The 27,421-nt window shown below is 58.6% G+C and overlaps 2 protein-coding genes across 2 annotated transcripts in view; one reads left to right on the top strand and one right to left on the bottom strand.

The window, feature by feature from the left end:
* Nucleotides 1–12,521: 12,521 nt before the first annotated feature.
* On the top strand, nucleotides 12,522–13,400 carry FAM181A (family with sequence similarity 181 member A). Its single transcript, XM_054566968.1, has one exon. The coding sequence runs from the start codon at nucleotides 12,522–12,524 to the stop codon at nucleotides 13,398–13,400; it is 879 nt and encodes a 292-aa protein (XP_054422943.1).
* A 3,516-nt stretch (nucleotides 13,401–16,916) lies between these two features.
* ASB2 (ankyrin repeat and SOCS box containing 2) overlaps nucleotides 16,917–27,421 on the bottom strand; it is a 38,878-nt gene continuing 28,373 nt past the window's right edge. The window contains exons 8-10 of the mRNA XM_054567099.1: nucleotides 21,462–22,026; nucleotides 20,257–20,410; nucleotides 16,917–17,525 (exon numbers count right to left, since the gene is read on the bottom strand). Coding sequence (XP_054423074.1) covers nucleotides 17,389–17,525; nucleotides 20,257–20,410; nucleotides 21,462–22,026 — 856 coding nt within the window. The 3' untranslated portion in view covers nucleotides 16,917–17,388. The remainder of the gene's footprint in view (nucleotides 17,526–20,256; nucleotides 20,411–21,461; nucleotides 22,027–27,421) is intronic.

The following is a 27,421-nucleotide window of genomic DNA, read 5'->3' as shown; positions in this document are numbered from 1 at the left end:
TCCTCCCACTGGTCCACCCGATACACCCAGTCATCTCTAAGACTTCTAAGCACCACTTCCTCCAGGAAGCCTCCCCTTATTTCACCCAGGGAAACGGTCTCTGTGAAAACCCCGTCGCTCTTGTCATGCTGTAAGATCCTTACTTGTTCACCTGCCTTTCCCTGCGGAGACCATGGCTCTCCTGTCCCCAGCACCCAGGGGCTCTGCTGGGAAGAGTTTGATGAATAAATGATTTTTGTGTCAACCTATTTCAGAGGTTCTGAGCAGGACTACTCTGAGGTGGGGGTGCCCTGGAGCAAAATGGAACACTTACCACACACATGCCCACGTATATATTTTTAATTGGGACAAAAAACATTATACATACGTATGTGCTCATTGAGAAAAGATTCAAACAACATGTATACAAGATTAAAAATGGAAAAATAACCCCCCCTACAACCCTCCCCCTACACCTTTTCACAAACCGCCAGCTATCACTCTTGGGTGCATTCTCCCCAGAATCTTTCCGAGCATTCCCTTTTACTTCATTTAACTTTGCTTTCTTTTTTGTTTTTAACATGAATGGGGCCATACTACACACACAATTCTGTACTTTATTTTTCTCATGAGATGGTCCACCCTAAGTCCCTTCTAAGTCAGCCCCTGTAGGTTTATGTCACTCTTTCCAGTGGCTGTGGAACATTCCACACTCCAGCACTACCACACTGTATACATTCCAAGTCTGGTTTTATGTCCTTGTTTTTGTTTGCTTGTTTTTTGCAGTTGCAGACAGGATATCTGCAAACATCCGCATGCCCGAATCTTTGTGCTCCAAGTCTAAGAGCAGACTCATTTCATATTTTAATAGATTCCGACAAAATGCCCCACAAAAAGTCAATACCAATTTACACTCACATCAGCAAGGCTTAAGTGTCTCCTTCTCTACATCCGTGGTAGCGCTGGGCATTATTAGGCTTTTTAAAATTCTGACATACATCATCATCTCAGGCTTCAAATCCGGTGAAATCTGGTTCAAATGGGTACCCAGGAGAGGCATCGGGGAGAGAGGCCTGGCAAGGGTGCAAGGCGGGCACAGCGCATGGGCCTCCCGCCTCTCAGAGCCAATGCCGGCGGCCCTTCCCCTCCCCGGCCAGGGAAAGGAAATCTTTCCCCGGCCCCTGCCGACCCTTGATCTGAGACCCAGAGCCCAGGTCCCTCAGCAGGTGCTGGACTCCCAGGGATGAGAGGGGATCCCGCGCCAGGTGGACCAGGGTCCCCTGAGAAGCCGATGGGATTCTGGCAGCATTTCCCTGTTTGCCTGGGGGAGATCCCAGTGACTATTAAGGAAGCAGCTCCAGCCTGCCCTCTGGGGGGGAACCAGGGAATTACATGCTTGGCCATGCACGGCGAGGAGAGGAGGTCACCATGGTCCACTGGTCCCGTGGACGGGGAGGATGGAGGGTCCAGGGGCTCCCTTCCTAGTCCACCCTGCCCCAGTCCAGGAGGACTCTGTTTGGAGATGAAATTTGGAAATAACTTCTCATGTGTGTCGACTAAAACGATGGGGAGAGATGAGGACAGCCTTGGCGGGGCCAGCAGCACAGCCAGCAGGGACTCTCATTGGTGACCCAGCAGCCCTAGTGGTCTCAACGCGGCATTTGCAGGCAGGTCAGGGGAGGAAGTGCGGTGCTGGAGAGCTCGAGCCGGGAGCTCTTTGGACACAGCCCGGGGTGGACCGACGCCTCGGGAAAGGGGAAAATACAGACCTGCCTCCCCGCGTTGGTGCAGTGTTTCAGAGTTTCCAGCCTGTCGCCCTTTGTATTCATCGTACGTTCTCCGGCTCTTCAGGGAAGGCGCCGTAGGTGTTACTCCCATTTTCAGGCCCAGCCCAGAGAGGGCGGTCCTCATTCACCGGCGTAGGTCTCGCTGCAGGGTTTCTTTGGAGCTTCAGGCTTTCTTTGCTTGGTCAACTCCTTTGGTCCTTTAGGACTCGGATTGGGGGCTCCGACCCTCTGCCCTTCTGCTACCTTCCAACTAACACACTGAAGCGTGTCCTGTCACTGCGTGTTAGAACTAAGTTCGTCCCCATGAGACGGTGCCCTCCATGAGGCAGGGCCGTGGGCATGGATCACCTCCCCTCTGCCCTCCTCCGCCTCCCCTGGCCCGGCCCGGTCCCACCAGCTGGTGCTGAGCGGATGTTGTGAATAGATGGATGGGACTGTGGATGGGTGCTAAGAGGTAACCAAACAATCTACCTGTAATCCTGAAGCCAGCTGTGCAACCCTTGCTTGGCAAAGCCAATATGGAGTCTCAGGGGAGCCCAAGTCTACTCAGGAAAAGAAGACTAGATCATCCTAGGGTGGGGGGTGGGGGGTGGAGGCAGGGGAGTGGAAAGCGCCGGGGTTTCGGAATATCTTCAAGGAGCTGGGGGTGGAGGGGGCGTGTCTCGTCGGAATTCAGCAGGGCAGGACGCCGGCCTAGGAGGCCGTGACTGTTGGGGCAGGCAGACTGAAGGATTGATGGGTCCTGGAGCTCTTCGAACCTTGAGCAATTCAAGGGCGCCCTCTTGTGGCCATTTGAGGCCAAGGTGGAAGGCTCAGAGGAGAACCCTGCGTTTCTTCTCAGCCAAGGGTGTGAAAACGGGCTAGGAAGAGAGGCTGGGAGCACCGGGGTTGGAGTCAAGCTGCTAGTCCTGACCATGCCGCCGATTCACCAGGTTGCTTCCATCAAGTCGTTCACCTCTCAGCCTCAGTGTCCTCATCTGATTAATAAGGGAATTGGATGACATGAACGACTCTCACAAGTGGAAATGCTGAGCACAGGCCAGCCCGGGGCTAAGCACTTGCAGATGTTCGCTTTGCCCCCTTCAAGGACACGGCAGGTGGGTGCTGCCTCAGAGGAGGAAACTGAGGCTTAGAGAGGTTAGGCGGTCACCCTGCTGGTCAGTGACAGAAGTGGGGCTCGAAGCCAGGTCTGTGACTCTGAAGCTCCCCCTCTCTCCTGGGGTTTCTCACCGTCTCTGGGGTCCCCGCCATCTTTATCTGATGTTCAAGGTGCCTTCTGGAGGGAAGGAGTTCACGGGAGCCGTTCGGGTCCTGGCAGGCAGCCAAGGCAGGAAGTAAAGAATCAGAGGTAGAACATCCAGGCCCAGAGCAACCTCACACACAAAAGACGCGGTCTTCGCAGGAAGAGAAATCATGGCCGCCGCTCTGTTGGCCATCAAAACAAGGTTCTCTGGGCCTCTTGCTTACCCAGGAGCAGTGCTGGTTGACCCCGGAACTCAGCTCTAATCCAGTGCCCCATGCCGCCTCAGTTTACCTGGCACACCTACACTTCTGGTGGCCTGGCCGAAGCGATGGGGATAACTAAGAAGTTTATAAAAGATGCTCCCTCTTGCCCCCCAGGCTGGTCCTTCAAAAGATATGAATGAGAAGGGGGAGGAGCCTCTGAGCTAAGGTGGACCTGGGTTCAGATCTCAGGTCTGCCGGTTCCTAGCTGCGTGAACCTGGGCAAAGCGCCGTGTGCCTCAGTTTCCCCTTTGTAAAAGGGGGTTACTCAGAGGATCTCTATGGTGTAGGTAGAGGATTTGGCGCATGAGCCTGAGTCCCTGTGCGTTGCCGTACAGTGAGTGTAAAGCTCTGACTGGCGCTTACTGGCCTCAAAGAACCTCACCCCTGATGGGCCCAGGGCCGGGCTGGGAGGCAGTGGGAGTGAAGCCGCTGTCACGGCAGAGGCTCCCGGCACTGCCCGCGGGTGTCCAGCAGGAGTTAGAAGCCTGCCCAGCGTTGAGGTTTTAGGCTCCTTTTTATTGGTGGGGGGGATCAGATTCTGGATGTAGCTTGTAAGTAGATCCAAGAGGGTGTGCACGGGTGAGCATGAGAGCCGGGTCAGTGACAGCTTCGCGGTTTGGGCCTCGGCCGCTGGAAGGGGCAGACTGCCGTTCTTCGAGATGAGGACACTGCGGGAGGAGCTGAGCTGGGTGGGGAGAGGACCAGGTGGACGTGCGGAGCTGGAGAATTGTGGGCCTCCCGGGGGGAGGGCGAGGAGCCTGCTGGGTGTGACTCTGGGGTTTGAGGGAGAGGGCCAGGCTGGAGGCTGAAACGGGGGGGTTCATCAGCCCACAGGGGGTCCCACAGGGCTGTGAGACACACTGGGTCTGAGGGTAGCGGAGGAGGAAGGACGAAGCCCGGGGCTCATCCAGGCACCCGATCCCAGAGTTGGGGCCGGAACCCCAGCTCCGAGCTTCACTGGGCCCTGGCTGAGCCCCCGCTGAGCCCACAGCTGCTGCCCTGGCCCGGGAGTGGACTGCATCGCCGAGCCCACGCCGGTGTCTCCTCACCTCCCTCCTTTGCCTGCATTCTCTCCACACTGGAACTTCCTGCACTCCTTCCCGACAGAGCTCAAGCCACCTGGACTCACCCTTTAGCCCGAGGGGAGGAACCTGTGGCAGCTGGGGGACAGCTGCCATCACCCTTGTCATCCACAGGTCTTGGCCCTCATTCAGGATCAGATGGGAACCATCAGGCCAGCCCTTCACGAATGTCTTTGAACTTAGGGCTGGTTGTGGTCAAGCCCTTGGCACTATGCGGTCAGCCTCAAGTCATCCTTGGGGTCCATCTTCCGCTGCGGCCCCGGCAAACCAGAAGAGGGACGAATTACCCCCATTTTACAGGTGAGAAAAGCGAGGCCCAGAGAGGTGAAATTACCTGCCCGGATTAGCAGAGGCAGGACTGGAATGCAGTTGTCTGACTTTGGAGGGACATTACATCTGTTTCCAAGTGACAAGCCCATGCCCCGGAGTGCCTACCATGTGCCAAGTCCTGGAATGCCACCCAAGGCTGGCAGGAGAGTTCAGCCTTGGAGCGGGGGGTGAAGGTGAGGGGGCCACTGACTTCACCATAGTAACTCTTCTTACGCCCCTGCTACCTGATCGGGGCCCTGGGAACAGAAGTCACCGGCAGGCCTGAACGCAGCTGGCTGATTATGCAAATGTCCCTCTCTTGTGGCAAAATGTTACTCAGAGGATTTTCTAAAAGTGTGTCTGGTGCTGGATTTCGGCTACAGGCAGAGTTGTGATCAGAGGCCAGAAAATGAATGTTAGATGACAAAAAAGAAAAAGAAAAAAAGGAAAGGAAAGGAGTCCCTTGTATATTACCAAAGTAGGACAGGCATTCCAGGCAGGAGGGGGCGGATGGGGAATCTGTGAGGCCAGAGACAGGCAAGAGGGGACAATGCCCTGTCCCCAGCCTCCTCTGAGGGGCGCTGTGGAGTAGACACAGACAGAGTGCAAATCCCGCCCCTCTGCCGCCTGGCTCAGCGACCAGGAAGCGCTTTTCTACCTCCCCAGCCCCAGTTTCCTGATCTGTCAGACAGGAAGGGCGACGCCTACCGCAGAAACTTCTTGTTCGTTCTTCGTTTATGCCCTCATTCACTCATCATTCACTCAGGATTAAATGAAAGGGCAGATGTAAAACCCTTGGCACAGGGTGGTATTCAGGGGAACTAAGCCCTTGCTCCCGACACCTGTCTTTCAGGGAATCCCGTTCCCGGAGGCAAGGGCTCCTCTCCGATGGCCAGAGGGTGTTGTCTGTGCCAAGCGGTCGAGGGAGAGCTCTGGCCAGGAGGGCCGAGCACCAAGGGGGCCCCTGCTGTTTACAGGCTGTTGTGACACTTGGCTATTGGGATTCCCAATGTGGCTCAGAAGCCACCCGATCATTTTACTTTATGTTTCATTCATTCATTTATTCAGTGGGTCTTTATTATGTGTCTACTGCATGAAAATACACATGCAAATATACTCCCTCCCTCCGCTCCCCCTCCCCATTGCACTGCATCGCTCCCGCTCCTGGTCTCCATCCTCCAAAATGCCTGTCGCCCTCGGTCTCAGCTGGTCGAATTGAACCGATAACTGTGGCCAGGGAAAGGCGAGCACTTGCGTCCTTGGGGGAGTCACTGCCCTTCTCTGGGACACTGTCCCCTTGATTAAAGTCACAGAGCTGGGTCACCAGGGCGCCAAGCTTCACGCCCCTGGCTTCGCACCCTGTGATCCTGACCCGGACCCGGTGGCACCTGGCATAGAACTAGCCTGTTTCCCCCGCCACCCACAGGAGGCAGCACTAGCCGAGCAGGGCCTTCTAATGGCTGAGCCCCGCAGGGCCCTCGGAACCTTTCCACGGGCACCCGCCAGCCATCACTAGTCAAATCCGAGCTGGCAGTTGAGATTAAACGGACGTTTCGTTCCTGGCCAGTGCGCCGGGTCAGGTGGAGGGACACATCGGAGAGGCGCCGGAGGATACAGCGAAGGTGATGAGCGTGTGGTGGGTGGCGGGGATCCGCACAGGGCAGGGGCGAGAACGGGGGGCAGTGGCCTGCTGGGGGACGCCCAACAGGGACACAATGACACTGTTCCTGCCCCATGAGCTCCTCTTCACGGGTGAGATGTGCCCAGGAAAGGCTTCACCTGGGCAGCTTTTGGAGCCAGAGGGGAAGAAAAGGCGGACGTCAACTATGACATCTCTGTCACCGCAACTGGGCTGCGGCCAGAGGCACAGGGACTGGCTGGGCTGGGCTGGGACGCCTCTGGGTCGTCACGTGGCCTCCGGCCGCTCTGCGGGCACAGCCTCACTGGCGTTAAGCCTCAGTTCCGAGGCAAGGTCAGCAGGGCAGGAAGCCCTCGGCCGGGCGGCCAAACAGGTTCATTTCAACCATTAGCCTCCCATCCCAGGGCAGCCTGTCTGCTCTGATTACAGCTGACGGCACGCCTCGGGCTGGTCTTGGACCGAAATCTCCCTGTTATGTAAGGAGGTCAGTTACATAAATCCTCTTGTGACGTCTGTGTCACACGTCAACACAGGCGCTGGTCAGGCCGCTGTGTTCCCTGTGCATGTTTTCTGAGTCTGGTGACTGGACAGCACTCGGCAGGGCCGGGAGGGCTGGGCACGTCCGCATCTCTGGGCTGGCAAAGCCCCGGCGAGGCAGTGAGGGCATGTGTGGCGGGGCAGTCGCCAGCGGGGGCAGCATCCTGCGGTGACCAGGACCGAGGGCCTGGCTCTGGCTGCCGGCACCCAGGCCCCAGCTCTGTCATTTGCTGACCAGAGAGCCTTGGGCAAGTTTTCTAGCTTTGTGCCTCAGTTTCGTCATCCATTAAAGACCGTAATCATGGCAACTGGGAAGAACACATGGCTTAATACACGCTACAGACTTTGATCAAATGGTGAGTTCTGAGTAGTCATTTGATGGCTATCCTGATATTGATTGCAAGACAGGCTTTAAAAACATTACCATTTTGGCTGTTGTCAAAATCAAGAGTTTCTAAATATTCAGCAACCAAAACAAAAGAGGGATGATGTCAGACCATAATCCATAGCCCCTGATATCAAAGTTCTCTATCATCAAAACAGTATCCTTGTTTTAATCCATCGTTTGCAAAATAAGTGGACAGTGCGCCTTTGCGCGTATAAGATAACCTGGTACTCACAGCACATGGCCGTCACTGTTTTACATATGGGGCTGCCGCACCATAGTTTCTAATGGGCTCCTCTGCATGAAAGGAATTCGCAAGTCCGCCCCCCAAGAAACCTCCCCGGTCCCACTGGCTTGACCAGTGCACGTCATCTGCCCTCTCATGTTCAGTTTCCCTCTGCAAATGTGCAAGCTAAACCCTGCAAGTGGAGAATGTCAGATGACATCCAGAGATTCTGGACAAGTGGCTCCTAGTGGCTTGTTTGGGAAACCAAGGACAGTTAGGGTCTGTCATTCTGTCTCACTGGCAGGTGGGCAGAAGGTGGCTCTTGAGTCATCAAGACAAAGTCAATCTCCTCTCCAACAAACAAGTTGCCTCAGGGACAGAGGAGCAAGCCAAGCAAGCCCACCCTGCACCCCCTGGGCCCTGACACACAGGAGGTGCTGAATGGAGTTGACTGGAAGCTGGGAGTCCCTGGTGCTGACTGGTGGGAATAAATTTGAGGCATAGTTAGCACATCTGGAAGATCAGAGATCGATGCGGGCAACAGCCAATTGTTGGGAAGGGATCCTCAGGTTCAAGTCAGCACCGCTCACTTGACATTAACGGAGCTTTCTAGAACTCCTGCTGTGGTGCAGGGGATGCAATTGTGAAACAGCGCTTCATGCTTTCAAGGCATCCATAGCCCCAAAGAAGCACAGAGAATTCACCATCAAGTACAACCGCAGCAACCGCAAGGGGCCTTGGTGAAGGCCTGCCCTGTGCCCAGGCCATTCCAGTGGCTGGAGAGAGAGGATGGGCCAGCAGACACACCCCTTGCTCTGCCCGAGCTCCCACGCGCGGGGCTCACCGGGTGGGGCAAACAGTAAGTGAGAAGGAAGTCAGGGAACCGTTGCTTCCAGTCCGCAGGAAAAAAAAAAATCGACTCAGTGGAGTGGGCCAAGCACTTAACTCATGAAACGGTTAGTGACAGGCTACTCTGTGCAGGACCCAGGAGGGGTCAGGTTACAAAAGACCTTCTGGGTTGCCCTGAGAAGGTCTGACTTCATCTTTGCATCTATAAACACAGGCCTGGGAGAGGGTGCATGGATGCTGGAGCTGGGAGTCTTCCCGGCTGTGCCAGCCGGACTTCAAAGGCTGTTGAGAGAACAGGGTAGGCTGAGCAGCTCTGAGCTTGAGCTGGGCCCAAGAGGGAGAGGTCTTTGGGCGTGTCACCAACTGTACATCAGGAAAATAGTTCCCTGCCTGCCCAGAACGGCTCTTGAGATTGAAGGATAGGCATTATTGCTGTTTTCCACCTGTCTGTCTGGCCTCTCAGAAAAACAGGGAGCAGCCCTTCCCAGCAGGGGTCAAAGGCGGCTCCTAGAAGCCTGGCCTGAGGCCTGGGGCGTGACCGGGTCAGGGCAGGACCTGGGAATCAGGCTGCTCTTCGTGCAGCAGCTCCCTTCCCTCCCCCGGCCTGATCTCCCACAGCTGCAGTTCCCATACCCACATGCTCCTGAGCTGGACGTGGGCAGCCGCGCTCTGACGGAGGGACAGCAGAGTTGAACCCCGGACTTTTGTAAAATCTCTGGTCTTCGCAGCCTGCAAACCTGGCAGCGCTCCGCCGGGGCCGGGTGCTTCAAGGGAGCTCAGGGGAGCGACGTGGCACTGGCGGGGCTGGCTCGGCTCTGCTGGGGCTGGCTCAGGCTCTGCGTGCAGACCAGCCGCTTCAAGGTCAAGTTCTGCCCGTCGTTGGCTGTGATCCTCGGGCAAGTGTCTTCCACCTCCTGTTCCTCACTGTAAAAGGCAACAGGAGCGTCCTCATAGGAGCAGGCAAGGCCCTCCATGTACCATTGTACACGGTTATGGTTTTGGCGCATATTAGGTGCTTAGCAAGTATCAGTTCATTCATTCCACTTCCTCTGCCTTCTCTTCTTTTTTTCGTTCCCTCTCTCCTCAAAAAGTGGGAAGAACAGGGCACATTCAGAGATAGGGGAAGACTTTTTAAGAAACGACTTGACTCCCACAGAGCTCGCCGACCTGTTGCGGGTTCATTATGGGCTGAGAAGCCAGGGGATGACGTCACAAGCAGGCAATGTCAGCGACTGAAGCGACTGCAGGTGCCATGGAACTTTAGGAAAACTGAGACCAGGCGGAGCGGCGTGAGGAAGACTCGATGCTCTTCAAAGGGAGAAAGGGCTCAGGGAGAGGGACCCGCAGAAGCAGGCCCGGGTCCCGAAGGAGGACAGAGTGGGGATGGGGCTGGGTGGGTAGCGGCCGGTCTCCCAGCAGAAAAGAATGGAGGAGGTGGTGGTGCCACGTTCTGGGGGGATTTGCACCCGTGCAGGGCCGTGCGCCCAGGCCCCAAGGCAGGAGGCGGCTGGAGATGAGATGGCAGATGTGCCAGCCTGACCCGGCGACCTTGGGCATTTTCTCCATCCGTGTATGCTGGGCGGTTTGGAGCAGAAGGGATGGTTCCTGCCTGTACCGGTCAGGGTGGGCTGGGTTAGGCCACAGAAACAGGTAACCCCCAAAACTCAGGGGCTTCAAATGACTACGATTTGGCTGTCATCCACGCGAGGGCTACTGCCACAGGCCCTAGGCCATGTGATGGCCCGTGACCCAGAGTGCCCCAGTCCAAGGTCACCTCTGTCTCGGTCCACACTTCCCCAACCCCCACAGCAGGGGGAGGGGGTGTGCAGAATACCTCCCACCACCTCTCCAAGACTGGCTCTCTCTGCCAAACCCTTCATTTTGCCGGTAGGGACCCTAGGCCGGGGGCGGGGTGGCTTGGGGCAGCTGTCTGTCGGACAGCGGGAGGGGATGGGGACATCACGTCTGGGTGAGGTTCAGTGTCCCAGTCTGGGAGGGGGGACCTCAGAGAGGAGTCCCAGGCGTTTTAGGTTGTGGCGCAAAGGTGTGGGCTGGTATATAGACCACCAGCCGTCCATCCAATCAGGGGACAGGAGGAAGAGGTGGCAGAGGAAAGTGAAGGAAAGAAAGTGAAAGGAGAGAAAGAGGGGGCAGTCTGGGGGTGCAGGAGCCCACCTGGCTGGCTTACAGGGAGGCCTGGCTGGTCCGCATCCCCCAAGGAGCCTCCCTCCGCGGCTGGCCTCACCTTCCCTCTGGCCAGCTGGTGGGCAGGGCCCACGGCCTGCTCTGGGCTCCCTTGCTTGCTCAGAGCGGCCCTGCTTGCGGCCCCGCCGGCGTTGGCACGGTGACAGTAGCCAAGTGTGCAAACTTGTGCCATTGTCCCCAGGCCAGGGGGAGCCATGGAGACTGGCTAATATGACACAGGAAAATGTTTGCTGATGGCAATTCTATGGGCTTTGTCCACCTCTTTCTCCATCATGACGACTCGATTTAAGTCCCTAACTGTTTGACTACAAATGCAAGGGGACCGTGCAACGCCAACCTTTTGTCCGGCTGCGCTGAATGGGCAATTCAGGCTTTGTGCAGCTCAATTGAGGAAGCAAACATAAAGACAAGATTCCTGAGAGCTCCGGCTGCCTTCCCATGGATATCCAGCCCCTCGTTAGGGAGTCCTTCCCGGACACCTTTGCCCACATTGGTGCGCTGCTGGCCCTCACGGCCTGCCACAGCCCATGCCTCGGGGTGCGGGGCGGGGAGAAGAGAGGGAGAGGAGAGGAGAGAGCCACTCAACGCTCAAGGACAGCGGCTTACCGTCCGATTGTCTGTCTGCACTGGAGCATGGCAGCTGCAGGCCCGGAGCCGTGGGGGAGGACGGCAAGCCCGTCTCTTCTGGGCCCAGCCCCTGCGCAGTCCGGGACTTTTTAAACACACACACACACATGCACACACACACATGCACGCACGCACACACACACGCACGCACACTCACACACGCGCGCGCACACGCGGCCCCCTCGAGAAACCAGGGAGCCGAGGTCAAGGGGAGGAGGGCGCAGAGGCCGAGGGGGAGAGTGGAGCCGACGGGTAGAAATTTACCGGGAAATGATTGCATTTGGGAGCTGTCTTTTTTGTGATGGTCCCCATGGTGACAATTTGTGACGGCAAAGAATGTGGGAACGGGGCGCTGCCGCCTGATTGGGATGCTTTGTATCTGGAGAGGCGCTCCTGATTGGCCTGAGGGGCCCCCCAGCTCTGGGGACTTGTCCTCCATTCAGCCCACTCCAGGGCGGCACAACTGCCTCCAGCCTGACGCTCTGAGCTCTCGGTTGCACGGGCCTGGCCCGGGGCTGCGGCGGGAACCAGCGGGGCCACGTCGGCGGCCGGGCCGGGCCCGCACCCTCGGTCAGTGTGGAGGCCGGTGGCTGGGCCCGACGGGGTGGGGGTGTGGGGCCGGCTGGGGCCCGGGGGAGGGGCGAGGGGCTGTGGGAGGTGGCCCAGGAGGCATGAAATTGCGGCAGATGCTTCTGCGGGGGAGTCGCCGCTGCCACCGCCTGAGCTCAGCCCGCCAGGCAGGCCTGGGCTTGAGTGCCAGACAGGGGTCCTGCCTGTCCTGCGTGAGAGCTGGGGGTGGAGCGTGGGGACCGAGGAGGGGGGCTGATGCTAGCAGGGCTGGGGGCAGGGGTGGGAGGAGGAGGGCGCCACCAGGGAGGGAGGGGGCTTGGCTTTGCTTGAAAGTGGAGCAGTCACCTCTGCTCAGAAAAGGAAAACTCTGTTGGCACATTGCGCACGTGGGCAGCGTGGTGTGTGGGAGACACTGTGGGCCGGGAGCGAGGGAACTTGAGCTCCAACCCCAGCAATGCCACTTGTCGCTGGGTCACCTTGGGCCAGTCGCCCGACCTCTCTGAGCCTCCGCTGCAAGTGGAGAGCACCAGACCCCGGAAGACTGGGTTTGAGCCTGTGTTCATCACAGCTGCTCCGGAAATGCTTAGCGGCTTACGAGGGTGTCCCACCGCCCGGGACTCAGTCCGGGACTGAGGGGTGCTGGGGCCGGGGCCACTGTTTGCAGCCACTTGGCCTTTGGGGAGGGCTGAGCTGGTTGCTCAGAGAGACTCCAATGGCCTGTGTGTCCCCCCAGGTCAGGTCTGTGCCCTTCCCTGGAGCCGCCGGCTGCTAGCAGAACCACCCTCTTCATGGAAAGCCCCGTGAAGTGGCCACCCTGGTGATGGCGTCTGACAGCGACGTGAAGATGCTGCTGAACTTCGTGAACCTGGCGTCCAGTGACATCAAGGCGGCCCTGGACAAGTCCGCGCCCTGCCGCCGCTCTGTGGACCACCGCAAGTACCTGCAGAAGCAGCTCAAGCGCTTCTCCCAGAAGTATTCCCGGCTTCCGCGCGGCCTCCCTGGCCGAGGGCCTGAGCCTCACCTGAAAAGGGGGCCCGAGGACCGGCCTGGGAGGCTGCCCCTCAATTCCGGCCCCGACGCTGGCCCTGCCGGTGGTGGGGACTGCAAGGAGAAGGCTCAGGGGAGCCCCTACGGGGAGGGGTGTCTCGCTAAGGAGCAGGCCCTGCAAGAGCAGAATCCAGAAGCTGCCAGGCCTGGCCAGGTGCCCATGAGGAAAAGACAGCTGCCCGCTTCCTTCTGGGAAGAGCCGCGGCCCACCCACAGCTACCCCGTGGGGCTGGAGGGGGTACTGGGCCCCAGAGAGGGACCTCCCTATGAGGGTAAGAAACATTGCAAGGGCTTGGAGCTCTTAGGGCCCGAGGTGGCCCTGGTGCCCATGTCCCCAAGGGCCCCGGGTGAAAAAGAGCCACCCAAGATGCCCGGAGTCTCCCTGGTGGGCCGTGTCAATGCCTGGAGCTGCTGCCCCTTCCAGTACCATGGACAGCCCATCTACCCCGGCCCTCCAGGGGCCTTGCCTCAGGGCCCGGTCCCCAGCCTGGGCCTGTGGAGGAAAAGCCCAGCTTCCCCCGGGGAGCTGGCCCATTTCTGCAAAGATGTGGATGGCCCGGGGCAGAAAGTCTACAGGCCCGTGGTTCTGAAGCCTATCCCCACTAAGCCGGCCATGCCCCCGCCCATCTTCAACGTCTTCGGCTACCTCTAGCTGGGCTGGGAGGGCCTCGGCTCCCACCTCCGGCCTGCAGGGGCGCTGGGGGGCCCAGCAGCTCTCCTTGCGAGGCGCGGGCTGGGCAGCGGTGTGGCCCCTTGAGGACCCCCCTTAATGTGTGTGGGGTGGGGAGGGCAGGCACGGGGCATGGGCTTTTCAGGCAGTCGCCTTGGGAGCCAGCGGGGCTGGGCTCGGCTGGCCCCTCTCCAACCAGGCCAGGGCCCGAGAGATCACTCCGCTGCCGCTGCACAGACCTTGGGCGGGCGGCGGGGCTTGGCCCTGGTCTGCAGGCCACCCCAGCAGCCCGGGCTACTCAATCTGTTCATCGGCCACCCACTGTGTAAGCCAACCTCAGTTCTGTTCTTGTTGTTCTTTGTACATATTAAGGTTAAAAGAATAAAGACGTTTCTTTTGCAGTTTCCACATCTTGGGTGTCAGGGAGCTGAATGGTCCCCAGGCCCCGGAAGTGCTGGCTGCAGCCAGAAGGAGGGCTGCTTATGGAAGTGATTAGCGGTGGGCCAGCTGGGAGTGGCCCGAGGGCCTGTGCGAAGTCTGGGAATGGGCACTGGGCTGGCCACCAGGGGAGGACGCTCTGGTCCTCCGTGGCAGAGAGGGCAGGCAGCTCTGGGGAACAGGGGTCTGGCCCCAGGGGAGGTAGAGCTGTGTTCCTGGCCCTGTCATGGGATGCGGGGCTGGACATTTCCTCTCGGGGCCTCCTTGGGCCACCTGTCAGAGGGGGGATGTGGCGCCTGGCAGTTGGCTCAGGCCTCAGAACCCCTCCCAAGACAAGGCTCCGGGATGAGCGAGAGCTGCTCCCACCCTGGTACTTGTCCTCCAGCTTCCTCAGGGGGCCCCATCCACGGGGTCAGGCGGCGTGCCCGCTGGGAAGTGGCTCCTGTCGGATGTTCTTGGAGCCTTTGGAGCCGCAGAGGCTGTGTGGCACAGGCAGAGTCGTCGTTCTAAGTAGCTGTCCGGCTCGCGGGATAGGGAGTCCTCAGCCAGGACCTTCACCCCAGGCCGCTCTGGCCTGGTCCTGGGAGGGACCAGGAACGGGGGGAGGGAGCCTCCTCTCCCCTGCGCATCACCACAAGGGCCCCCAGACCCACATAGTACAGCACAGTGTTAAAAACGCTAACCCAGGCTCTGCCCCCTACTGGGCTGTGTGACTTCGGACAAGTTACTCAACCTCTCTGTGCTGAAATTTCCCCATCAGAAAAATGTGACTGAAAACAAACTTGCTTCGTGGGTCGTTGTGGGGGTGATGTGAGTGCCTGGCCCTCTGAGCACCACTACCCAAGTGATGAAAACCCGCACCTACCCAAAGCCGCCTCCCCTGAGCAGTGTTTGTAGGTCCTGCTGGGTTAATATTTCGGTGACGTTATGGACTGGGTCATTCCAGCCTTCCCCACCCCCACCCCGCCCAAACAAAGTGTGTGGCTCCGGGAGGCGTGATTTCTCGGGGTGGGTGCTGCCCAAACCCACTGAGCCTGGGCCCCGCAGCCCAGCTGCACTCAGCCTTTCCCAGGGGCGTGGCTGCAAGTGTGTTAATTCAGACGCCGGGGACCTCGTCCGAACCTTTACGGAGATGTGGCTCAGCAGAAGCGCCTGCCCCCCTGAGTCCCCCTGAGGGAGACACCTGGGGAAAACATGCATCCCGGAAGGCGTTGGTGCCAATGCTCCCCTGACCAGAAAGGGCGTCGGGCTGGCCCAGGGTGAAACCCAGGAGCTCACCTCCTACTCACAGCCTGAGTGCCAGCCCCTCGGCCGACATGCTCTGCTCGTGGCGTGGAGCTGCGTCCAGGGCTTGAAGCGTTGGAGATGCTGCGGAGATGCTTCTGGGGCTGAAATTCCGCCCCCCCGGGGGGCTGGAATGCATAGGGGTGGGGCGGGTTTCTGTGGAGGGTGACGGCTGTGAAATCTAGGAGCGGTGGTCAAAAGGTGTGCCCACTGCACAGCCCGAGTACCAACCAATCAGAAGGACCCTTGGGAGGGGGCCCCAGGCCGGGCATTCCCCCTTCAGCTGCTGGGTTGTGGGAGGTGGGGGCGGGGACCTGGGAAGGTCAAGGTTGGGAAAGACACTTTGGGGAAAGGGGCCCTGACCAGTGGCTGTGACCAACCGACACGGACGTACATCATGATCCAAGAACCCGGATGTGGCACCAGGGCATCCCGAGCCCAGGGGTCCCACATCCTACAAGTAAATGGGGTGCATGGACAGTGCTGACCCCTCCCTCCCCACCTGTCCCACCGCCCTCCTCAACCTAACCTCCTCCAGAGGGCGCCTCACTCAGAAGACCCCCTCCCACTGAGGGTGCCTGGGGCCACAGCCTATGAGGACTCTCCAGGACCTAAGGTGGCCTGAAACATTACATAGGTTGAGTTTACCTGATACCCAGCCCCACCCCAAATGCACCTGAACCTCTTTCTGCTCTGTCACATCGCTGACTGCCCCGCCCCACCCCATCCCCAACAGGGTTGAACATCCTCCGTCCAGGAGGACGCGGGTTTCCGTCAGGGCTTCTTCTGGGCCACTGTAGCAGGGCAGTGTGGGACCATGGCCACACCGAGGCCGGAACTGCAGGGACCTGCGGTGTGAACCTGGGCAAGTGCCCCCCACCCCGGGCCTGTTTTCCCATCTGCACCACCAGCGAGTGGCCAAGGTTCTGCTGAGTCCCCTCGGACCCGTGGCTTTGGAGTGTTGCTTGGAAGGCTCTTCCCCTTCAGGCAGGCACTGGGGCCTCCAGGCTCTATGGAAAGCCAGAGTGAGGGGCCAACAAGGCTGTCGGGCCACAGCGACGACGATGATGAGCCCAAGGCCCCCGAAGAACGAGCCCAAGGCAGTGCTGAGCCTCGAGCCTGAGCTCCCCACACCCACCCAGCCGCTCGCTCTCCGAGGCCAGAACGGCCGTTTGACCTGGCTTAAGGCTCTTCCAGATCCTGGGGCGGCCTGCACAGGCTCTCAGCGGGGTGGCCTGCTCTGGTGTCCCCTCCCACGGTTTTAGTCACATTGGGAAGAGAGGACACTGGTGAGTCACTGCAACTTCCACTGAAACAGGGTGCACTGGTCTCAGTGCAGGGGACTCTGACAGGAAAGCACTATCTCACCTGCTCCCTCGAAGGGGAGCTGGCAGCTCGGGCCTGGCCCACCCCGCAGAGCCACGTGGGGACTAAAGGAGGCAGTGAAGGGGAGAGGGAGACCTGTGGACACTGAGACCCTGTTTGTGATAAAGTTCCTGTCTCCTTGGTGAGTGAACGAAGACGGAAAACCACCCTCGATGGCTCTGGCCACAGTGCAAGAAGCTGCCTCTCTCCTCGGGTTGGGGATCTCTTCTTGTGAGTGAAGGACACACACTCTCTTGGGTCTTTCAGAAGCCCAAACCAAGGCGATGCATTCAGGGGTCTGTGTGCCCTGTCCCCAGCCCCTGCCCCACCCCCACTCCCGCCAGGCTGAGGACCCCAGGCCCGGGGGCGTCTGGTGAGAGGGACTGCGCCGGGCCAGAAGGCATCTGTGCAACATTTATTGTACCCAAAGAAGCTGTCTGGGACTGAGGGTCTCCCCCACCCCCATCAGAAGCCAAGTGGAAAGTCTCACAGAGCAAGGGGCACGGGCCAGCCCCGCAGCGAGGCTGTCCAGGAAAGGCAGGCTCACCCCAGAGGTGCTCCCCGGCAGCCACCCCGAGTTCTGCGCTGCCAGCCTCTCCCGCCCCAGGAATGGGGGTTCCTGCCATTCCTGATGGCAAAGAAGGTCTGGGATCTACGCATCCGTTGGAAAATAAACACGGACTTCCTCCCACTTGACACAGTCTGTTCTCTGCTCTGGGCACTGTTCTGGCCCAGAAGCACGGCGAGGTCACGGTGGCTGCCCCAGCTCAGTGGGAGCTGCTCACGGCCTCGTCCGTCACCAGGTCCCCTTGTATTTGGGGACACCCCCGTCCTGAGATTCAGTGAAACAGTCTGAGGAGCACTCCTTCTCCACGTGCCCCAATTACTGGGTATTCTCGTACTTCAGATATCTAATCAGCCTGCCCGGGAGCGGCAACGTGTCCAGGAGTTTGATGCGGTATTTCCCAATGGCCTTTCGGACTTGCAGCCGGCAAAGGTGAGCCAGAGGCCTCGGCGGCTCTGGATAAAGGAAAGAGAGAGGCACTGATCTGTCACTTGCACTCTGCAAAGGGTTTGCTCCTTCCTCTGCCTGCACAGCCGGACCTCGACAGCCCTCACGACACGCTGGGGAGTCAACTCATAAATGTCTGCACGGATGGAATTCAGCTCTGGGCTCCGGGCGGTGCAGAGAGCCAGGGCAGGGCACGAGGGCTGGGCAGCTCCCGCGGGCCCCAGAACCCCACCAGGGACGCCTCCTCACACATTGGAGTTGTCTCAGCTGGTGGGACGGGGGGCAGTGAGGTAGAGACAGGGACTAGTCAGTGATGTGACTAGAAATGGGGTCATTTATTTCAGCCCTGGGATCAGGGTCTGGCACAGGGAAGGTGTTTGCTGAATCAAAGAATGCCATTCAATTTAGTCATTCAACCAACATAGGCCGACCCCTTCGCTGTGCCTGGCTGCGTGTTCGGGTCTGAGACCCAGAGGTGCCGCCCCGGTGGCCCACGTTGCCCACCCCCCACTTCACGCCAGATGCTGCCATCTGAGTGGCGTCTTGACAGGTGGGCAAGGACTTGCCAGACGAAGGGAGACAGGGGCGTTCCAAGCAGGGGAAACAGCAGCGGCAAGCCGAGGCGGCCAGGGCCGCCCAGGGAGGACTGGGGTGCAGAGGGAGTGCGGAGGGAGGAGAGAGACGCCAGTGAGGTGCTGCCTCACTAGGTGACAATGTGCTGTCCCTGCATTTCTGGCCCTTCTGCTGCCTGTCTGTGAGGACAGAGCCTGCCTTCTGGGAAGTGTGGCCCCTTACTCAGCTGAGCAAAGACTGAACTCATGGGGAGGTAGGCAAAGGGCCACTGGTGTGCAGAGGGCATAGGGCCACCGGGGCCGAGCTGGTGACCCGGATGACTTAGGAGACTCTGGGCTTCTCATGCCACCTCTCAGAGCCTCTCTGCCCTTCCTCCACGAATAATGATGTCAACGTCCCAGCGCTGGATGAAAGGGCACACGGAGAGTGTTCTGCAGATGGAGGGTGGGCTTTAAGGTAACCAAAATAGGTGTTAGTTAAGGGCGATTTGTTCCACTTGTTACTAAATGTTTAGTTCTGCTCATTTTCCCCTGGGATCTGGCCTAGTTGTAAGGGATTAGTCGTCTCTAGGGAGGGTGGGAGGAGGGGATAGTGAGGGGCAAGGCCAACATCCAAACATGGACTGCTCCACCCTCTAGTGGCCGTGGAGGATCACGGTGCCAGGAACCAATTATTCATGAACTCGATGTTTACCGAGCACCCAGAGCTGTGCTCAAATCAATGCCTCCCTCCCGCTGTCGCCGCCGGCCCAGTGAGTTCATCAAGGGTCTCAATTCAAGTGCTTCCCAGACGTTTGTACAAATGCAAACGCCTACAGTAGGTTTAGTTCAAAGGGGTATGGGGACCAAGGAGGAACTTGGCAAGTCAGAGTTGGGGCACTGGGACGCGGGACACCTGGATGGGCAATGAGCCACTGAGTGCGTGGCTGGCAGCAGCGGCATGGTAACAGCTCGCCACGGGTCAGCCCCTGCCCCTCCGAGCCAAGGAAAGCCCAGGGCAGCTGGAACCCCCCTGGGCCGGTGCCCGATTCTCAGTACCAGCGGCAGCACCCCGTTCCACTGCTTCGGACGCTTCCCCTGCCCAGGTGCGCTCCATGGTGCTTCAGCGGATTCTCAGCCGGGCTTCCAGGCTGGCCCACCGACACGGCACACAGCAGCTGGACTGTCGCCACGACCCCAGCGCCAGCCCCGACCCCCCCCCCCCACCCCCGCCGCAGGCACCTCAGGCTGGCAGAGCCGAAGGGGGCTGGACGTAAGTCTGCCCAAGCTCCTCTGTTCGGACGGGGATGCTGAGGCCTACGGTCCCCTAGCAAGCTCCTGGCCCCAGGGCTCAGGGGCCCTGCCTCCCAGACCGGCACTGCTTCAGGGTGGCCTGTGGACCAGCAGCACGGGCACCGCCTCGAGGGCACACGGAAACACAGACCCCCAGGCCCTGCCCCAGGCCTGCTGAATTCGCACCTGCATTTTTAACAAGCTGCCTGTGTGCTTCCTATGTACTCTACAGTGCGAGACACTCCAGGTCATCATCCTTTCCTGGACCTCACTGTGCTGTTTCTCAGAGGCCCACAAGCGTGGGCAAATGGCTCCAAACATGCCAGCACACAGCCACACCTCGGTCCTCATCAAAATTTGTCAAACCCTGTACTCGTCGCATTTTGACAAGAAAAAAGTGTTTCAGCCCTCGGCGCTTGCTCGGGACTTGTCGCACTTGCTAGAACTTGTATAAGCCATGACGTTGGCCCACAAGAGAAAATGCTCCATCACTCGTCACGTTCAGTACTTGTCGGTTTCAGCACTCATCCCAAGTTCCGGACCGAATGAACGACAAGTACCGAGGTACTGCTGTGCCTTAGGGAGCTGGAATTCTTTAAAATATCCTGGAAAGGCTTAATGGAGGGACTCGGGTTGGTCAAACCTGGGTTTGAATCCCAGCTCTGCTGCTCATTAGTGGGGAGACCTTAGCTCAGGTGACACAATCTCTGCAGGTCAGTCTCCTCATGTACAAAACAAAGAATCCCAGAGACACTGTACGTGACAGTGACACACAGCGCAGGGCCTGGCACGGAGCAGGTGCTCATCAAAAGTCAGTAACGGTCATGTGCCCCGAGCCCGAGCGCGGGCCCTGAGCCAGGCAGGGAGACCTGCTAGCATCGGTGACAGCCCCTACCTGCCTTCTCCTTGATGATGGCCCAGTCCTCGAAGCTGTCGATGTGCTCCTTCAGCCGCGAGCAGAGCTGCACGTTGCCCACGTAGTCCAGGAGGATGTCGACGATGGGCCCTGCCCAGCGGCTCACCTCGGGGGTGGACAGGACCTCGCAGAACTGAAAGAGAGCACATGTGCGCGCTGGGACACCCAGGACCAAGGGCACTGCCTTAGCAAGCTCATCCCGCAGGTGGCAACCTGAGGCTGTGGAGGGCAGGGGACACGTGTAAGGGCAGGCACCGGCTGCACCCAGGCTGCGATGCAGCCCCCTCCTCTTATCCACACAGGATATCGCCTCTCCAAGCCTCAACTTCCTTGTCTAGAAAATGGGTGTATCACACCAGCCTCAAGGCTTATGAAAATTAAGGTGAAACCTACATAAATTTCTTTCCTCACAGTAGGTGGTCCATCAATGATGGTTATTAGCCATTATAATTATCTCCAAATGAAGGGTATTTCTAACTTCCTTATCATTTTAGGTTCTGACTTTTTATTTTTTAAGATTCTATTTACTTATTTTTTAGAGAGAGGGGAGGGGAGGAAGAAAGAGAGGGAGAGAAACATCAGTTGGTTGCCTCTCCCACACGTCCCCACCTGGGGACCTGGCCCACAACTCAGGCATATGCCAAACAGGAGACCTCTCCGCTTGCAGGCTGGGGCTCAGTCCACCAAACCACACCAGCCACGGCAGGTTCTGACCCCTGAGGTCATCGCTGTGGACGGGGCCTGCTCTGACTTTCTGCACCTCACCTTGGCCCAGCCTGCTCTTACCTCCATCCTGATCCTGGTCGTTCAACCTTACATTTCAGGCTCAGGGCTGCTGGGGGTGAGAAACCCCTCCTTTTTGCGGAGTTCCCTACCAGTACCCTGCTCCACTGTTCCTTCCTGAAATTCTCCAAGACAAAGAACCAAAAAAAAAAGGATTCCATTGTTGTTCGTGTGAACCACTAAGTTCTGTTACCTCTAAAGCATGGTAACCTGCCGGCTCCACTGCCGCCGAAGTCTGACAACTACCAGTCTGCATGCCTACCAAAGCGCATGAACTACCAGACCACACTGCCTCCAAGGCGAATGAACCACCATGCCCCGGCAGTGCAGTCCACGAAGTCCACGCTATCTCTGAAGAGTGCTGGCCCGGGCCACACTCCCTAGGCGCCCACACCCCCTACCTGGACCACACTGGGTGCCTTGTCTCCCGCAGGCACGTCGCTGAACCTGTTGGAGGGTGGCGGGGCGGGCGGGTGCGGGCCGTTGCCATACAGGCAGGAGAAGCAGGGCTCGCCGTTGCAGCCGAGGTCCATGAGGAACTTGAGCAGCGACAGATACTTCATGGCGAACATGATGGTAGCAGGGAAGGAGGTGGGGTGCGTGGCGATGTAGGCGTCAATGTTGGCGCCGTGGTCCAGCAGCAGCTGCATGATGCGCAGGGAGCCGTGGCGGATGGCCACGAGCAGGGGGCTGATGAGGTCGCGGTTGGGGTCGGCGCCAGCCAGCAGCAGCAGTTCCGTGGCGTACGCATTGTTGTTGACCACCGCGAAGTAGAGCACAGAACTACGACGGTCCTCATAGAGGCGCGCGCGCTCGGGCGCCAGCGGCGCGTTCACGTCGAAGCGCGCGCTCAGCAGCGCCTCCAGCACCTCGTCGTTGTTGCGCTCGGCTGCCAGGTGCAGCGGGCTGATGCCGCTCCGGCGCACGCGCGTGCGGCTGGTCACCGGCAGCAGCATCTGCACGATCCTGCAAGACAGAGCGGGCAGGCGCGAGTCACGGAGGGACCAGCACCGAGGGGCCAGCCCTGCCAGCAGGGGGCGCCGAGGGGCCAGGCTCGACCACTCACAACTACTTTATAGTGGGGTATGGGCCCACGGGCAGGGGGCGCTGAGGAGCCAGCCATTCTTTCACAGTCACCACCTTGGGGAGGGTGGGTCTGCTGCTATCCCTTCTTTACAGATAAGAAAACTGGGGCTCAGAGAGCTTCAAACCTTCTCAAAGGCACATAGCCAGTAAGTGGTGGGACTGGGTGACCAGGAAGCCACCTCCCCTGTCCTGTAAGCCTCAATGCCTCTTATGGTGAAGTCTGACTCGAGCCTCTCCCAGGCTCTCCGCCCTGCTTGTGGCCTGGAGTGGATTGGTCAATCCTCGTTGGCTCTACGCTCTCCTGCTCAAGCAGGCTCTGCCCTTAGCGCTGAACCTGCATTAATCTGTTATACTTTCCTATTAGCCCTGTGAGTGGGCACTACCACTCTCCACCTTTACAGTTGAGGAAACAGAAGCCCAGAGAGGACCTGTGACTTGCCCAAGAACACACAGCCAGTAAGTAATGGAGCCAATATTTGAACTCAGGTGGCCTGACTCCCCCTAGAGGGAGGGCCACACTCTTAACCACCCCCTTGTGTAGCAGTCAGGGTGACAGCAGATATGTCATGGGGTTTGCATGCTTCACGGCACATTAACTTGCCTGTTCCGTTTTACCTTCCCTGCAGCCCTGTGGGGTAGCCAGAGCTGGTCTGTGGCTCTCTTTTAACTGGTGTGGCTCGGGGAAACCAAGTGACTAATCAGAGGTTGTCCAGCAGCTCTGGGGGCTTGACCCCTTGTCTTTGCTCTCTTCCCCTGGACCCTTGCCACCTGCGGGAACAAGCTCCAGTCCTGATTCCATACCCTAATCTGCCTAATCCCTGATGACAGGTGACCTCACAGCCCCATGTGGGCTCCAAGGTGGCCGTGGCCCTGGCCAGCTGGTGCCACCAGGCCTGTTCCCACGCCCCTCTGCCTCCTGGCATGCTGACTTCCCTGCTTCCTGGAAATCTGATGCCAGTGACCTCCCGCTAGGGCCCCAGTGGAAAATGTTATTATTGTTGGTAACGCTGTGTTTGCCTAAAATCTGCATCTAAAACCTCAAAAGGAAATTCACACACAGGGGGGCTAATTGCCTACTAATTTCTATTTGTGCAGGCACAGGAGGCCTGCCCTTGCTCTGTAGAGGTGCTGGTCAAAGGCAGGGCTGGGGGCTCACCCTGGACGGAGGCCATTGGCAACAAATGCTCGCTAACAGCCGTAACCAGCCCGAGCTCGGGAAAGCACAGCGAGAGGGTCTGCCCGGGGCTGCCCGCCAGACAGGGCTGCTATCTGTGGCAGGTCACAGCTGGTCTCTGACAATCCCCTGCCGAAGGGAGGGGAAGTGGCAGAGATGTGGGAACGTGACTGGACACAGCCTAGATTCCCAGAAGCATCTTGTTAATAATAACCTTAGTGTTGCACACTTCTGTAGGACGATCTGAACGTAAGTGTGTAATGCTGGATGTGGTCTGGAGACCAGTGTGTCCGGCCATCCCATTTTACAGAGGGCGACACCGTGGCCCAGTTGTGGCGTGGGGATAAGAGTGAGGCTGGACAGGAGGCAGATGGCAGAGCCAAGCCAGAAAGTGCATGTCCAGCACGTCCAGGGCCGGACCTTTCCACAATGCCCCTGACACTGGGGAGCAACCATGCTGGCTACGTATCCATCCATGTGATCACCTCCCTCCCCGAGCCCATCCTGTGGGCTGGAGGACAGGCTGGGGTCTTTTTCCCATGTCTCCCGCGGGCAGGTCCTGGGACCACAGAGTGTTCACTGCTCAACGTGCACCTTATGTAGAGGGACAAAGGGGCCCATTGCCCAACAGCACCCTCAGTGTCTAAGAGGCTCGGTTCCCTGCCCCTCCTCCTTTCCCCAGTTGCGGGGGGCGGGGGCGGGGGCGGCTGTGGCACACCTGCCAGCTCAGGCCCTGAGACCAGAGCAGACCCAGCTCAGGACTGTTTCAAGGGGTCCCCGAGCAGCAGCTCAGCAGGTGATCTTGGACCCTAGTCCTGATAACTGGGCCCCTGCTTTGTTCTTGGGACCCACCAGTAACTGATCCCCACTTTCTTTGCTGCAGGCGCTGACTCCCACCAGGATTCTAGCTTCCTCACGGCTGCTGCCCTGCCTCGCTGCCTGCCCGCCTGAGCCCCAGGCAAGCACCGGGGAACAGAGCAGAGAGCGCTGAGCCTAAGCAGCTTGTCCTGAGCAGCGCAGGGGAGCGGGGTGGGTGGGGGGGTGCCGCCTGGGGCAGCGGCCCCGGGCAACACCACCAGCTCGGCTTTCTCAGTGCTAGGCCGTCCCATGTTACTTCACCTCTGTGAATTATATCTATAACGGAGGGGAAGTAATCATAGTAATAGTGAGGATGAGGATGAGAGCTGCCCTTTATTGAGCCCCTACCTGTTGTTGTAGTACTTTCCCCTCCTGCACAATCATTACCATAGTATCTCTGTTTGCTGTGCTCCAAGTCCTGTCGAAGTGCTTTACACATTCATCCTTACGCTTAATCCTTGAACAGGATTATGAGCTAAGTACTTTATCTCATTTACTCTTCATAACAACCCAGCAAGGTGGGATTGCTCTGCCCATGTCGCAACATGCAACTTAATAATACGTTCACGGAGGCTGCCTCTGAGGATAAATGAGATCTTACACGTTAAGCTGAGCTGCACAGGGTAGGCACTCAATAAATGGCGGCTGCTGGTATCTTGGCCGCCAGGGTGAATGCAGCACGCTGCCCTGCTGCTCCCGATGCAGAGGCGTTCTGGGTCACGGGGTCACAGCGGCGTGACCTTTGTCAGCATTCAGTGTAAATATGACTGTGAACTAGACTTTCACAAGGGAACCGGCCGCCCACACACCCACAGACGACTCCGCTGCGGATACCACCGAGAGGCGCTGTGTCAGCTCTGCCAAGTGTGAATGTGAGTGTGAGTGTGTGTGTGTGTGTGTGTGTTTGGGAGTGTGTGTGAGTGTGAGTGTTTGTTGGGGGAGGGTTATCTCCTCTCTTAGTCCCTGTGATGCTTTTGCTGGAGCCAGCAAAGGCTCAAGGGTGTTCCCCAGGACACACAGGGACTCCCACCCAGGGGTCCGCAGCTCCTCCGGCAGAGGCCGGAGCCGGAGCAGAGGGCGGGCCCTCCGTGAAGGAGGAGGGGCAGGCACCCAGAGTGGAGCTTGCTGAGGGTTCAGACTGCCAGCTTGCATTGCAGGGCGACTCAGAACCAGTCAGGGAATCACTAAAAATGCAGATGCCTGGGCCTTGCTGGCTGGGGCCCGGGAGGCTACTGTAGGGGGTCCATTCCAGGGGTGTCTCCCTGGAAGACACAGGCAGCCAATGAGCTTCCTGAGGGGGATGGGGGTGGGGAAAGGGGCCTGTGCCCAGGCTCTGCCCTTTTGCTTTGTGTGAGGCCCTGAGCTCCAAGCCTCAGTTTCCCTTTTAATTAATGCAGATGCTAACTTGCTTGTGAATGTGCTTTATAAGCTGCATTTTAATTTAACATATTAACTGTTCTCTATTCTTCCTTTTTCCAGAAAAAGTTGTAAATGGCTTGCAAAGATAGTATAAATTAGAAGTAAAATAGAAAGAATATTTAAGAAAAAGGGGGTCAAAACTGAGGCCCAAAATTCACGTCTGTGTTCGCGTCCGCCGCAAAATAGACTCTACGATACTGGTTCTCTCCCAGGCCGCACAAACTGTCTGGGCGCCTTGTAGGAGCCCTGCAGCCCAGCCGCAGCCCAGGCTGGTTACATTGGAATCTCTGAGGGTGAGCGAGGCCCCAGTGTCTGGGACTTTAGAGCCCCCCGGGGGTCCAGCGTGTAGCCAGGGCTGACAACCACTGGTTTTGATGATATTCTAAATTCAAAGGAATCTTGGGGCGTCTGTTCTTATCTAACACAGCTTCTTAACAAATCTGTCTTTGGCTCTAAGCTTTAATTTCTTCAGGTGCCTTTGCCCAACTGGAAGTTTAAGAAGGCAAAAATATGCCTTGGAAGTGATTGAGGCTTTGGGATCTTGGGGGCTCCTTTCTCAGCCACGCCTGGACGTCACTCTCCCCAGTCAAGCGTGCTGAAGAGACGCACCAGCGGTGAGCGCTGAGACCAGCCGCTGAGCCGCCTTCCATGCTGGGGGACGTCCCATCAGACCCCAAGAAGCCCATGGGAGGCCGGCATGGGGAGCACCAGATGTGCCACAGGCCAGGGAGTGGGTGAAGGGCTTGCCTGGCCACAGGCCTTGCCAAGGGCCAGGAGCTGCTGGGAAGCCGATTCGGACCCTTTGTTGGGCAGGCCTCAAAAAGTGGCCCTATTCCTGTCAGCCCTGGGGGACAGAGGAGAGCAGGGCCTTGGAACGGAGGGCGAATGAGCAGGGAAGTCGCTCTGGGAGTCGGCATGAATCCACACAGGAGACTCTGGCGACACAAACCGCCCCCAGAGGTGGTTCCAGCGAGGACCAGCCTTGCGCCCTGACCCTCAGGCGCACCCCGTGCTCCTGCAGCTCCCCTCCGGCCGGGGCCGGACGCCTGGGTGTGACTGAAGGGTGCCCAGCGACCGCCCCGGCTCTCTGGCAAGCCACTTCTCCCCTCTGGCCTCAGTTCCCCCCTGCAAGAGCACAGGTTGGATTAATCGGTGGTTCCCCCGAAAGCATGACTGGGCTGTATCTGGTTGGCTCAGGTATTTTTTTCAAGAATTGAGGTTGGTTTCCTTCTTCCCTGGAGATGTTGGTTCAGTGGTTCTGGGGCATGTCATTTAAGAAAGAGCCCAGAGTGACTGTGCTCGCCAGGCACCTACGGGAGCCAGGGACCCAGGAGGCTTCGAAGGGCTAGCCCCTTTCCTCTCTTTCACTTTTGGGATCTCTCTGGGGCCAGGCTCGAGATAAACCATGTTTGTTGACTGATGCCGGATCTTTCTGGAGTGGCAGAAAAAGGTGCCATCTTGCCCATCACCACCGCCTGACTCGCTTTTTCCCCGGCTTAACTGGAAGAGGGTGGAGTGTACTCCCCCTGTGTCAGAGGGGCTGAATGCAGACCCCCCCCCGAGCCCCTCCTCTGTGGGGGGCGCTCTGCTGGGTGCCGATTTCCACTTCGTGTCTACAAACATCCATCTCACCGGTCCCCACAGCGGCCCCTACAGCTTGGGTATGGCTGCCTCCCATTTCACAGAGGGGGGCACTGAGGCTCAGAAAAGTTAAGCCACCTGCCCCATGGCCCTAGCGGGAATTCTAACCCAGTTCCGTCTGCCTCGCAGCCTGCTCTGTGGTCCAAAGCAGGCGGGGTTTCCTCTGTGCATACATTGGGCCGG

Source organism: Pteronotus mesoamericanus, unplaced genomic scaffold (genome assembly GCF_021234165.1).
Source record: "Pteronotus mesoamericanus isolate MK-2021 breed Mesoamerican mustached bat unplaced genomic scaffold, CSHL_Meso_final contig_182, whole genome shotgun sequence".
Lineage (NCBI taxonomy): Eukaryota > Metazoa > Chordata > Mammalia > Chiroptera > Mormoopidae > Pteronotus > Pteronotus mesoamericanus.
The sequence above is the reverse complement of the archived record's forward strand: the minus strand, read 5'-3'. Positions and strand labels throughout refer to the sequence as shown.

Coding starts and splice junctions, on each gene's coding strand:
- FAM181A (XM_054566968.1), top strand. CDS start 12,522: ATGGCGTCTGACAGCGACGTGAAGATGCTGCTGAACTTCGTGAACCTG.